General features: G+C 41.9%; 1 protein-coding gene across 2 annotated transcripts in view; it reads right to left on the minus strand.

Moving 5' to 3' along the window:
• Positions 1 to 13,919, minus strand: part of CGNL1 (cingulin like 1) — a 413,622-nt gene that overhangs the window by 123,529 nt on the left and 276,174 nt on the right. For both annotated transcript variants that reach the window (XM_085644099.1, XM_085644098.1), the window contains exon 13: positions 13,710 to 13,871. In XM_085644099.1, coding sequence (XP_085500225.1) covers positions 13,710 to 13,871 — 162 coding nt within the window. The remainder of the gene's footprint in view (positions 1 to 13,709; positions 13,872 to 13,919) is intronic.

Consider the following 13,919-nt stretch of genomic DNA (forward strand, 5'->3'; position numbering starts at 1 on the left):
GCATAAGTCAGCAACAAATATGGATGTCAACACCAGTGAGCTATCTTACTGGCTTTTTGAGCGAGAATGTCCCATGCATGTTAAACATGCATGTACCCCCTGACCCGAGTGAAATGACTACATGTGAAACTGGTATCCTGAATGTTGTTCACCAGCCTGCCACAATAGACTAGTATGTGTGCTGAGGCCTAAGCCTGTCCATGCTGATTCAAAGGTTCAGAACCTTTTCTTTGACCTGGTGGGTCGCACCAAGTTGTGCTCTTTACGCTACCCACTTGCAGCTTCACTAGTTCAAGATGACGCTGTTCCTAGGCATGGCCTGTCTCTTTGTCTGACTAATTACTGCTTCTGGAAGGTGAATGACAGCCTGGTGCAGAGATTCACACTTCCTGGTGTAGCAAGTTGTAGGAACTCAATCTTGGAGCCAGTCCGAGTGCTACATTCTGTAAGATGCATCAATTTACACAAAGGCTGGGTCCAGTGAGAAGCATAATAATTATATTTAAAAGAGAACCAACCCAGACCATTTCTTAAACATGACACAGTGGATTCACACTCCCTGACTGGTAAATGTGTACAAAAGGGGGATCCAAGCCACCACACATTGTTCCAGTCCCAAGCACTTCTTAGCCATGGCTCAGCAGAGCACTCAAAGAGCTGCTATGTGACCCCGGTTGCTACCAAGCTTAAAGCCAGTCTTCCAGAAAGGAAAGTGTTGACTTCAGGAGAGTGATCCAGGATTAGATGCAAGATGCAGCTTCTCTGTGTAGTTCAGAATTGAACTCTACAATGCCTGAACCAAAGAGTATAGAACGCTGGACTGGAGCCACACCAGGAGCCGCTGTACCAAATCAGGCCACTCTGTCAAAGTCAGGCCACATGACAACCCCTACCCTGCCCTCACAGGAAACTTTAGCATTATGGTTTCCACATTTACACTTTTCAGATGTTTTCTGGGATTGCAGGTAATTATATCACTTACTTCAAGAGCACACAGCAGTACCTTTTAACTTTGCAGGTAAGTTAATATGCATTTTTAAAAACAAAGGAGTAAAACCTCTGAGATTTGATAGTTAAGTCCCAAACCACAACTTTGTGACATCACATATGACAACATTGATACAAGTGACAACATTAATAACACCACTTAAGACATGAGTTCTTGAACCATATCTCGCTCCACCTAGTTGCACTGCTTATGACATCACAAAGGACATCATTTCTGACATTACTTATGACATCACCATAGACATCCATGTTTGTTGGTCTTGTGTGGAGTGTTTTTTACAAAACGTCTTTATTTATGGGTAGCATTTTGTATTCTCCCTCTGTTTATTTTTCCGACTATTTGGTGAATTTTTACTTACCTTAGACTACCAATTTCCTTTATCTTTAGTTTACCATGGTTTTTTCTATGTACTTTTGTGCAAGTACCACTATGTGTCGTGTTTTTCATATCTATCTTGTGAACTGAACTATTTATTAATTTTCAATTTTCCAAGGGGGATAACATAGCTCTACTCTTTGTGCTTTGTGCTTGCTATTAATGTTTTTGATTGTGGGTCTACCTTGTTATTTGCAGTCTGAATCTGCAACTATGTTGCTAACCAGTACTTAATTTGACCCTGTGGTTGCTTGTGGAGGTCATCGGCATTAATTTTTGGGGACCCACACAAACTTTCTGAATTTGTTTAATGGCCAAAAAATGGCAAGTGCTTCTTTTCTGATGACAGAGTAATTTAACACAGCACCTTTCAAGCATCTTGAAGCACAGGCAATAAGGCGTTCCGGACCTTCTCTCTTCTGAATGAGCAAAGCGCCCAACCCTTTATTGCTTGCATCTGTGACAATGAATGTGTCATCACCTGGTACAAAAGCCTAAAGGTCAGGAGCACTCGTCAGATAATTTTTTACCTTAGCAAATTCTTTCTTACACACATGATCCCACAAAACTCCACTTTCTTGCACAACAAACTTCTAAGATGACTTGTTTTGTCAGCTAAATTCTTTACAAATTTGCTGTATAATTCAGCCATACCCAAAAAGGATGCCAAATCTTCCTTAGAACAAGGCTCTTTCAATTAAGTTATAAGTGTTAACTAATTCCTTTTTTGGGGTTAATACCAGTGCCCGATATGCGACGCCCTAAATAGTTGTCCTCTGTCACACCAAACTTGCATTTGTTACATTGCAGGGTTAAACCTGCCTTCAATAGCCTCTAGTGGTTATAAATGCAGTCAAGTCTTGAGATGTTTTATCCAAAGGCACCTGATGATATGCGGAGGCTAGTTCCAAAGTGGTAAAATAATTAGTCCCATCCAAATTTGACACCATTTCATCAATATTCGGAAGTGAAAATGTGTCCACTACAACTCCTCTATTTAGTGCTCGAAGGTCCACACATAGGTGAATTTCGTTGTTACCCCTCTTGGCCACCACAATCAGGGCCAGCCACTCCAATGCCTCTACTGGCTCAATTACCCCACATTTGGCAATGACCAAGAACCTCCTCAAGTCGTGGCTCATCTTTTAACCACAACTCCTCCCTAATTTTATCACTGGAACATTTCAATATGAACTGGTCGCATATCCTTTCTACTATCAGCGCACAAAATTTGCAGCTAGCTGCCAATTTTCTCAAACCAGTCACAAATTCTTCCACCGTCTTCTTTCCCTTGCTCTCTCAACCCAAAATAGTACTGGTCCATAAGAGTGTTCACGTTTGGTAAAAAATGAAGATCAAGTTGCATAATACACACTTCATATTCATTCAACCCTCTTTGGACAGAAGCACTCAGTTGTGGCATGGTTTTGAAAATCTCCTGTCCCTCACCACCCAAACAGTGAAGCAGCAGCGCCTGCTTACGTTTTGCACTCAGATTTGTGCCGCAAACCCTGGCATAATTTTCAAAAATCTTTTTCCATTTGTCACTTTACTGGTGGGTCTCCTGGATTTGACAAAAATAATAGGGGTGCTGTAACAATCTGCATGGTCACCCAAAATTTCAAATGATGACTAAACCAACAAAAATAACTTTGCAGAAGTGCTTACTCCAAAACCCAACTGCGTTCAATACTATGCCCCAATGCAAATACCTATACAATATATATAAGATAGCAACAATGTAATGACATTTTATAGACCATTAAACCTATGAACAAATCTGTCATAACACCTCCACAGATAACTGGTGTGCTAGTCACCGATCCTGACAAGCCTACAGATCTGCCTGTCACCACTCCCACGTTAATTAAAAAGATATGGAACTCCATGTTATATAAAAACAAACTGGTGTGCCTGTGACCGATCCTGACAAGCATCTGGGTGTGGCTGTCACCGCTCCCACGTAGTCAAAACCAGTGATGCCACAGCCTAGGATCCGCCCAAAATTCCTTAAGACCGACCTTGACACACGCAAGTCAGATTCATCTCCTCCACGAAAAAAATGGCCGCCAACATGATCACGCAAACCCTAGGTCCTGTTTTTAAGGCCAGTTGCGATCGCTTCGCTGTTCAGCTACGTCATATGGGCGCAAACACTCCCATCTAATTCTCCAACTTATAGAGCTTTTCTTCACACTGTGCAGTGACACGCTTGGCACATCAGGCAGTTTGGTGAAACGCACAGCCCCAAATGTGTTTCACCAGTCACACGCTCATCCAACTGCTCTCCGCTGCAGCAGTAACTCTCTCCATGATCTGCAGACTTCCAGTAAACAGCGCGACGCCTGTGAAGTGAAGCCTGGGTGTCTTGCATGTCAAGCTCAGACACACCGCCTCTTCAGCAGCTGCTCCACCATGCAGCACAGTGCCGCACTCCGCACCTCACGACCACGATGTTGAGGTGAGTTAAACCGCATTTATACGGCAATCGTCGGCAATGTAACGAGGAACAAAGGGTCCACACAAGGTAATTTTTTTAGTAAGCCGCGAGGCTGTTTATTTACACCCCATCCATCAGCTGGCACAACCAACCGACACCTCCTTGAATCCTCCCAAAGTCCTCACTCAGTGTTCTATTGTGGAACTATGTTTCATCACACCTGGTTTATGTTCAAAACCTGAGCACTACTTGTGTAGGGAGCAACGTTCAGTGCACAGTGACAGTTGCCTGCAGGCCTGGCCTCCATCTAGGCTATGTGCCCAATCCACACCTGGCAGGCAATCCAATGCTGAGTGGGGATTGGCCACATGATCTGGCTGCAGTCCTACACCTAACCCAATGTGTATCTGTCTTTTTTGTTTCCTAAATTCCTTTTTTTGGTGCAGCAATTTCACTTGTGATGACACTAGTGTTGTAATGTGTGACGCCATATGCAGCTCCAGATGATGGCATGAGGTATGGTTCAAGAATTAATGTCAAAGGTGATGCCATAAATGATTTTATTAACGTTGTCCTTAGTCATCAGTGTTGTCATATGCAGTGCAAAGGAGAGGCATACATTTATAATTTGTGCCACAAACTGGTGAATTTGAGGTTTTAAGTCAGATCCATAACTGTTTTTACCTCAAATTTTATTTCCTAGTGAATTTCATTGGGTTTTTTAATTATACATTTAATTTCCAACCATTGCTGTACACAGCCTTCGACCATGCACAGTGTGGATTGGGTGCAGTGTTGGTTGCCCACAGGGTTTGTCTTACACCCAGGCCCTGCGCGCCCAACCTGTGAACAGGTAAACCCTGCCCAGCATGGTTGTTGGCTGTGCACAGTGATGGTTGGGTGCAGGGCCTGCCTACAGGAAAGCCACCACAGTAAGGCCTGCTCGCCACAGCCTTTGGCCAAGAGCAGCAATGGTTAGTAGCAGGGCCTGGCATGCAGCCGTGTTCTGCTCCCAACTTGCTGCAGGCACACAACCCCCACTGCACCATATTAAAACATTTATCAAGCCCTACTTTCACCTAAAGGCTCTTTTAGTTGCCAATCACTGATAGGAAGCAGATTTTTTTTATGCTGTTCCTTTTTTATGTATTTAAGCCCCTTCATAATCATGGCCCGGGTTACTTATTAAACCAGTTTCGCTGGTATGTCCCCTCTAGAAACCATCGGTCTGCATGCCAAAAGCTTGTAGTGGTGCCCAGCTCTCGACTCTCGAACTGGGGAGGCAAAAGATTTGTCAACGTCACTGCCAGATTATGGAACCGTCTGCCCATCAAGCTTAAGAACTCTCCTGATCTTCTCTTTTAGGAAAGGCCTCAAGACCTGGTTATTCACCATACAGCTCCTCACCGTTATATAAGTTTCTAGTATCTCTCGACTGTTACCTTAGGTTTCGTCAACTAAGCGCCTAGACGCCCTCGGCTGTTAGTTTGCGCTGCATAAAATAAAATAAATACTTTTTTTTATTCGAGTTGAGCTCGACCTGCGAATCTTATGTTGGTTAATCATACCGTTTCTTTTCTATTTTCCCCTATCCTTGTAATTTGATGTCCTTTTATGCTTTCCACTACCTTATTATTACATTTAATAATCTCAAAGTACCAGTTTTCCACTTTTTTTCTTTAACGCATGCCTCACAATTCAATGTTGAGTTATGTGTTTTAGGCATGCGGAATTGTAAATTCCTCTGTACAGGTTATACCGCCTTACAGAGGCAGCCTGCTTAAAGGACATGCAGCACTGGACAGCTGCACATCCCTGCATACAAATGAACAATAAGACGTTGCTTAGGTGGTATATTTCAAGAAAAGTGTGGCACAATTTTAGTCTTGCTACTATCATGCATTTTTGAATTTTTAAAAAATATTTGCCTATTGTAATGCCCTAGTGTCAGATTCATAAAAAAATATATATTTTGAATCACAATCACATGCCACTTGAGTTTCGTATCTTTCCTATCATAATTCTAACGTTTCAAGGCATGTACCCTTCACCTTTGTTTACAGCCATCAGTACGGTCTCAAACGAAGCACCATTCGCCTTTACTTAAAGCGGTCAGTTCTGTTTCACTTGATACTTCACTGTATTCCTTTTTCTTATTGGTTGAGATCCAAAGTGTGACCGCACCTTGTAGAACTTTCCACACTTCCTCTAATCCCTCATAATACTCCAGTGTTTTACTGTAGCTGGTGTGTGCTCTACCAGACTTTGAAAAATGAACAAAGGGTCACAAACTGATGGCGATCCTGTGCAGCCGGCGTGAGAAACATTTTAAAATGTGTATAGGTCTGTTATTCTCCTTTCAATTAGTACTGTCAAGCTGATCTGAAGAAAGGTGCATTGACTTTTTAAACTCAATTACTTGCTTTATTACATCTTTTAACTTGACAGGAAACTCTACAGGATTTAGGAGTATGCCTCGGACTGTGCCCTTAAACCCAGTGCTTAATTTGAGCTGGTGGATGCAGGTGGGGCCCACTGGCACTCAATCTTGGGGACCGACACTTCTATTTCCTTTGACCCAGAGCAAGCAAGACAAAACATGAAAAAGGGGAAATAAGGAAGTAGAGAAAAATAGAAAAACCGTTACAAAGGGAGAAAGCAGGGGAAAAAAAGAACAGGCAAGAAAGAGTGAGATATAAGGGCATAGAGTATCTGGTAGTGGACTACACAGCCTTGATATTTGGCAACCCCAACATTCAGCAGCACTGGCAGTTTATTTCCCAGAATAAGCTCTGCCACCACCTTTGAATATATGTGACTCATTGAATGTGTCACCAGGTCTAACATGGTGTGTTTATTGAGCTTCCTTACTATGCCTCTCAGTGTGTATCTTAGTAAGAGTCAGTGTGTAAGGGTGGTATGCATTCCCAAGACCTTAACTGTGACAGTGTGCCTTTCACTTTAGTGTTGTTTGACTGAATCAATCAAGGAGTAAATACTGGTTGAGTGAGTGGCATTATTCAAAGGCATGTTCCTGGGTGGGACTCTCTACGCCAGTCAGTGACTGTGAGCATGTTTTGGTCACAGAGTGTGCGCCCGTGTAAGTATCTAGGTGAGTGGTAGTGTGCGGACATCTCTGGGTGACAAAGAGGTCATTGTGACTTTGCATTAACTGGTGTGGCACAGTTTTATGATGGTGAGCATGTTCTGTCCCTGAAGGTGTGTGCCGAGGGTATTGTTAATGTGCCAACATATGTCCCTTTGTGTGGCACTGGCAATGATATACTACTTTTGTCTCCATTGGAGTAACACTAAGTCTGTGACAATGTGCATGTTCTGTGCCTGAGTTTGCCCCTTAATATGTGTCCTGGGTAGAGGTGATGTGCTACACACATCATAGTACCTTTGTCTCCACCTCCATGACACCGAGCCAGTGATAAAGAGAATTCTCTGGTGCCAATTGTCCCTTGTGTGTGTCTAGGGTAAGTGGTGGTGTACGAAACATGTACCTGAGTGTAACTGACTAAGTCACAGTGTCTTTGCTTCCACTGCAGTGACAAAGTTTCAGAGACATTTGCATATTCTGGTCCCAGAGGGTGTTTCTGGGGGAGTAGTGATGTGTTGACATATGTAGCTCTGACTACATCACAATGCCTTTGCATACATTAGAGTGACACTGAGAAAGGAAATAATGTGCATGTTCATAGCTGTCAAGGGTGTGGTCAAGTGTATACCTGATCAGAGTGGGGGGTTGATACTGGAGGTATAAGGGGTGAGTTTGCCAAATCTACGGTCATGACCCAAAGTTCCGAAGGGCTGCACTCAGTGTACATATCAAAACATTAGAAGCTACTTAAGGATAGAGGCTGCTGTTATGGCTATTCTCCGGTCTGGGGTATAGAAGACTGAACAAATATATAAAAAACAGGAACGCATTGTGTGACCGAAAAAGAAGGGAATGAGAAAACCTCATGTGTAACGCTAAAGTCCCTACCCATAGTCAGTAGTTTAGTGAGGAGGAACGGCGGCGGTATAGGCACCTCCCATGGTAAAGGTGAATTATCTGCCCTGCAGCTGGCCTATCCCAGCAAAAACATATATAAACAAAGGATAAAGTGTCTTCTCTACTGGGCTGAGCAAGTTGACCAAGCTGACAGGATCCCAGAGGGCCAAAAGGCAGTCAAAGAGTTATAATCGGGATAGATTGCAGGATCCATTCCGGAAAAAAAGAAGGGTGGAACCCGAAGTGGGAAGAAAGGCATATGCGCCCAAATTTAGATTCGTCCTAGAAGAGTAACAACATCCGAGTAAGGTCACGGAGGTGGGTGGTTCCTGCTACCTTGGACTTAAGGAGGGCCGGGGAAAGGAGGTAAACTCCCTAAAGGTTTACCCAGAACTAGATTTAGGAATCAGGCGAAGGAAGAGGTTAAAGAAGCTAAATACCCTAAATAGATCCCACCTCCTCCCCCCTTTGCCCAAGTCTATATGCAGTCTCCACAACTGATCTGAAACAAGTGGGCTTCCGGGAGAACAGAGACAGGAAGGATGTTACGAAGATTTAGTTGTTTTTAGGGTTAATTAGAGATACCCTTCTTAAAGCAGAAACTGAGCTAAAATGTCAAGGGGTGAAAATATCTAGGGAAACTCGCTTAGTCCAGGCTGCTCCCCAAAACATGGGTTTTATGCAACATCACAGAGGACTTGAGACAAACCAATTCAAATGAGGACAGCAGGAGGGTCACGTAAGCTATAGGCACATAGTGAAAAGTAGTAAAGGAAGACTCCAAATAGTCTTGCCCAAAGATGACAGATGCAGCTATAAGGTAATGCCCTTTGATCAAAATAGGCGTGATTGTCCGGCTTGGTAAGAGGCTGTGGATGAATGGACAAATCTATGTAATGTGGATTAGGTATGGGGCCCTCTACACAGCATTAATTTGTTCTCCTGGAACTCCCATGGGTTGAACAATATCATGAAGCTACAGGTGTTTGAAGAAATAATTGATTAGTATAAAATTTTGCGCTTCCAGGAGTCATGGCTGTGCAGAGCACCCCCGCAGATAGCTTTCTGGTGGTCTATGCGAAGGCAGTAGGTAGCTCTTCGGGACGACAATCAAGGGGTCTGGTAAAGTTGGTATCCACCAAAACTGCCTCAAGCATATGGGAAATTCAAACAAAAAGCAATTGGCTTCTTGCTTGTGGGATTAAATTGCAGAGTGCATGTATGGGAGGGAAATGTATCATTATCCTGAAACACTATATGCATGTGCGAAGTTTTTCTAATTAGAAGGAAACTTTAGAATTGTTCAAGGAGGATGTGGCCAATATAAGTGCGGAGTATCCTAAAGATCTGTTCATTCTGACAGGAGATTTTAATCACAAACTGCTTTCCGGGACTGTGGAGGAAAAATAAGAGGATTGTTTAGCTGCTTTTAATATAAAATATGTCTACTCCGCACCCGACGAGGCCTTAGGGAGGGACGTAGCTTTGTTAGACTTCCTTATGTCAAATGGCTTTGTGAGTCTAAATGGTCGAGTCCCTGGGGACACCCCTGCCAGGAAAACTTTCCGGTTTGGCAATTCGGAATTGACCAATTGATTATGAGTTCATTCAGATAAGGGCATTCAAACTAATTAGAAATGTGGAGGTTCTCCAACTGGAGGGGAGTGATCACTAACCATTAAGTTCAACCTTTAACCTGGGTACTGTATCCAGGCAGAAAAGAGACCTCCCTCTTTAAAGGTTGGATGCTCTAAGGGCCCGTGAACTAGGCTTTTAGAGAAGCTTTAAGCCATTTAAAGGCCCTGCAACTTAAATATGTAGGACTAATATCAGAGACGGTATCTTCTGACCTGCTATCCTGGTATGATGAAAAAATTAAAAAAGGTTGTCGCTTGCTTAAAAATAAAAGCGTCGGCCATTAAAACCACACAGAATAAACTTAAATCCATGAAGATATGATAGGAACTGGACAGCATTTTAAAAAGCAACATTTGTAACCTTGAAAGGCACACTAGCTCTTCAAGAAATAAAATAAGGAGACTATGTCTCCGTAGTTTAAAGAATGAATATAAAAATCTAGTTGCAAGGAAAAAGTGGAAATTGAATGTAAAATGTTGGAAAACAATGATAGAGACCATATAGTCATAAATATATAAGGAAATTCATGAGGCTAGTGCAGAGTGGGAGTCAAAATGTTGGTCCCGCAGGTGAGGATGTGTGGGTGGAATTCCTGGAGGAGGCTTATAACAAGGATGTCATAGCTGTGCAGCCCCTATGAGATTCCATATTAAAAAGAAGACTAAAGAGTGCTTCACAGAGCTAACAATTAAGAAAACTATTGAAATGCAAAAACTTACATGGGCTACTGGTCTGGACAACTTGCCGGCAGTCATAATGAAAACAAATATTGCATGGTGGACAGGCTTGTTTTAAACCCTCTTCCTGGGAATACTCTTGGCAGGAATATTTCCGGATGGTTGGAAGGGAGCAGTGATCAAGCCGATATATATATATATAAAAAAAAAAGACGAGTATGCCCACCCAGCAAATTATAGACAAATAAACCTGTTGGACATAAGTGGGAACGTTTTCTCAAAAGTCCTTCAGGGGATGTTAAAGGAGTGGACTGAAGCAAACTCGATCATCCCCCAGGAACAGGGTGGTTTCAAGGAGAACCACCCAACAATCTATCATTGTTTTAGTTTGTGGGCAATTGCCAAGAAATCTATAGAGCAGTGTGGGGTCCTGTATTGTTGACCTTAGATCAGGATTTGAGTCTGTTGATCGAACTTTGCTATGGGAAGCATTATTGGCTTACAGGATCCCAACAGATTTGCTTTTAATTTTGCAGAAACTTCATAGGAATAATTGGTCCCAGGTCGACCTGGACAGTGAAGGCTCCCTTACAAAGAGGATTAATATAAAAAATGGTTTGAGACAAGGGCGTACATTGGCACAGACATTATTTTCCCTGTTCCTGTCTCTTCTCAGTAGAGTCCTCAGTTTACCCAATGTGTTTAGCATGAAAATGAATGGAATCTATATTAGCTGTCTTTTATATGCAGATGATTTAGTGATTTTAGACCGAACAGGTATTGGGCTTCAGAGTAAATTAGATATTTCTGCGAATTATTGTAAGGAGAAAAAATTAAAAATAAACATAGAAAAGATCAAGGTACTCCAGATAGGGAAGCAACTGAAAAATATGGCCTGGATAATAAATAAAGTCATATAAGAAAGAGTTAAAAAATACAAATATTTAGGAGTGTGGTTTCCCCACGATTTAGGACGACAGAACCACCTGGCCTCAACACAACCTAAGGCACTTCAATCGATCGTGGGGCTATAGAAATGCAATTATCACTAAGGGGGGCTTCTATGTGACCAGTGCTGGTGGCCTATCAGGCCATGATATGGACACAATTTCAGTATGGTGCAGAGGTTTTAGGCATAGGGGCAAAAAGAGTTGGGATCTTGAAGAAGGAAAGTGCTTGATAAAATTACTTTCTCTCCCCCTCCTCTATAGTACAGGCAGTTGGGGTGGAAACTGGCCTGATGGGGTGGACGTATCTAGAACTGGCAAAGATTATAACATTTTGGATACGAATACGAAGTGTGAAGTCCCCAAAATCTCCCTTGTATGTAAAAGGGAAATATGACAAAGTGAGCTAAACTGGGCCCGTGGAGTTAGAGGGAGAATTCAAATCTGCCATACGGAACTAAAAATAGAATCAGCAGATGGTACTAATTCAATAGAGGTGGGCAAGGAGGAGCTAAAAAGAACAAAGCAGGTTTCCAGGGAGAAGGATCTTTTATATCTGGGGAAGAAACATTCAGTCTCCCACTTGATAAGCTTGTGGCCCGGAGGCAAGACTTTTCTCTATCTAGAGAGACTCCCAAATAACACTTTGCATAGAAGCCTCCTAAGGTTTAGCAGAGGGCTAAACCAAGTTCTAATGTCAGAAAGAGGAGGTAATCTGCTAGGTGAATGAAGAATTCAAAGGGAGATTTAGTTCCCACCTTAGTGGATTGTTTGTGGTTTTTGGCTCAACAGAAGTCCTTCTTAAAACCTATTTGTTATCAAATATGACATAAAGGACAGGGGACAAGCAATTACATTATTGGTTGAAATGAGATGTCTTGATGTGGCGTGTTCCATGTGTCGATTGATTGTTAAGGACGATTTTAGTGAATGTAGTTTTATTGCTTGGATGAACTGAGTCTTAAATGTATTTTAGAAAATTTTAAATGGAGTATTTTTGTATTTGCATTTTATCTTGTTTTAATAATCCTTGTTTAAAATACTAAGGTCTAAATAAACATATGCTTTTAACTGTAGAAATTAAACAATGATGGCCAGGGGAACATTCCAGAGCACTGACTCGTGTTGTTTTAAATTGTCAATGAGGACACAAAAATAGTTTACAGTTGCCCACCTCAGAGTATGGTTTTCCACCAATAAACCACATATATTAAACTTCACACAAAAAGGCTCTAAGAGGCAATATAAACATTCAAACCAAGTACAAAGCACAGATGCCAAGCACAAAAATTCGGAGTGAGAGGAGATCTTTAATTTTCTGATCCTTTATTTCAGAAGTTAAGATGCAAAACAAGTACAGCCAAATGAGTAATTAAAGATCTCCTCTCGCTCCAAATTGTTTGTGCTTGGCATCTGTACTATGTAATTGGTTCGAATGTTTAATTGCCTCTTAGAGCCTTTTTGTATGATGCTTTTAACTGTAGCTTGGCTAGTCCTTATCAATTGGAGGGCTCACAAACAAAAACAACAGACACGTTAGGAGCCAAAGGTGGTGCGGACGCCTGTAGCACACCTTCTACATGCGTACATACTCATGTGTTTCTTCAACGGAAATGGCAGGAATATGGTTTCAACTTATGTGACCGAGGATGGGCTATTCACAAGAACAGTATAACAGAACACCAACAAATATGCTCTAGTTATGGGCTCTAATCCTCTCTGCCTCAATACCACTATTAATATGAAATAAAAGTTGAGGCACACACGGATGCTGTACTTAAGTAGAAGGAATATTATCCTGCTTGAACAGAAAATGTACGTGGGCATTTGCAGTCAGTACCTTGCAAATAGCCATCTCGGTAGCGATGGCATCATGCCTAGCTCTGAATCGGACGTACCCTCTGACACACACTCTTGCAATATATGATAGATCCTCAGTGATATCCAAACTGACCCTATGAAGCACACTCATCTCATAGTATACGCATCCTAGAACTTTACTGAAAACCCAACTGTACATTTCTTTCAATGAGTGCTCTTCCTGGCTACTTTAAGGGAACACCATACTTTGAAAGTACAAAGGGATTCTTGAAAACCATTAATATTTAGACATTGGATAATGGGATCATCAAGGCACTAAAGGAATTGATCACCTAAAGCTCACAACCATGCTGTGCTGGCAAAATAAACTTTCACTATGCAGCAAGATGCAAACAAGATAGCTGCACTACCAGAAGTGACCTGAACACCTCCTAGTTCTTTATGACATAAGTGAGCTGATTAACTAGGTTTATTATCCTGAACAACCATGTTGTAAACAGATTAAAGGATGCAGAGTACTGCAATTAATACCCTTTAATCAAATTATGAAGTGTAATTTAGATACTCCACATAAATCATTTACCAGACACTGTGCCACAGCCTTTGAATACGAAACGTACTTTTAGTTAAAAAGTCAGTCAGCTGTACCGTACCTAAACACCTACTGGAAAAATCTATTTGCAAATCCTACTAACAGGATCGAACCATGCACGGTGAACTTTCAAATCAATGAGTAAAGCAATAATAACAATTATTTACAGAGTTTGTATAGCAATTTTTTACAAATAATTATTTATACCTCCATGAGCTTCACTTGTCTGGAACGGTCATCTTTGAGATGTGCTTTAGTGTCCAGTTCATATTCCAGGTCTTTGATGGTCTGTTCAAGAATTTGGCACTTTGTGACAGACTCATCCTGGGCTCTCTGGTGGTCTCGCAAATCCTCTTCCATGTGGCGCAGCTAAAGACAGAAGGAAGATGATGACGTAAGTCATCTTGCATATAGGGA

Source organism: Triturus cristatus, chromosome 3_1, assembly GCF_964204655.1.
Source record: "Triturus cristatus chromosome 3_1, aTriCri1.1, whole genome shotgun sequence".
Classification (NCBI taxonomy): Eukaryota; Metazoa; Chordata; class Amphibia; order Caudata; family Salamandridae; genus Triturus; species Triturus cristatus.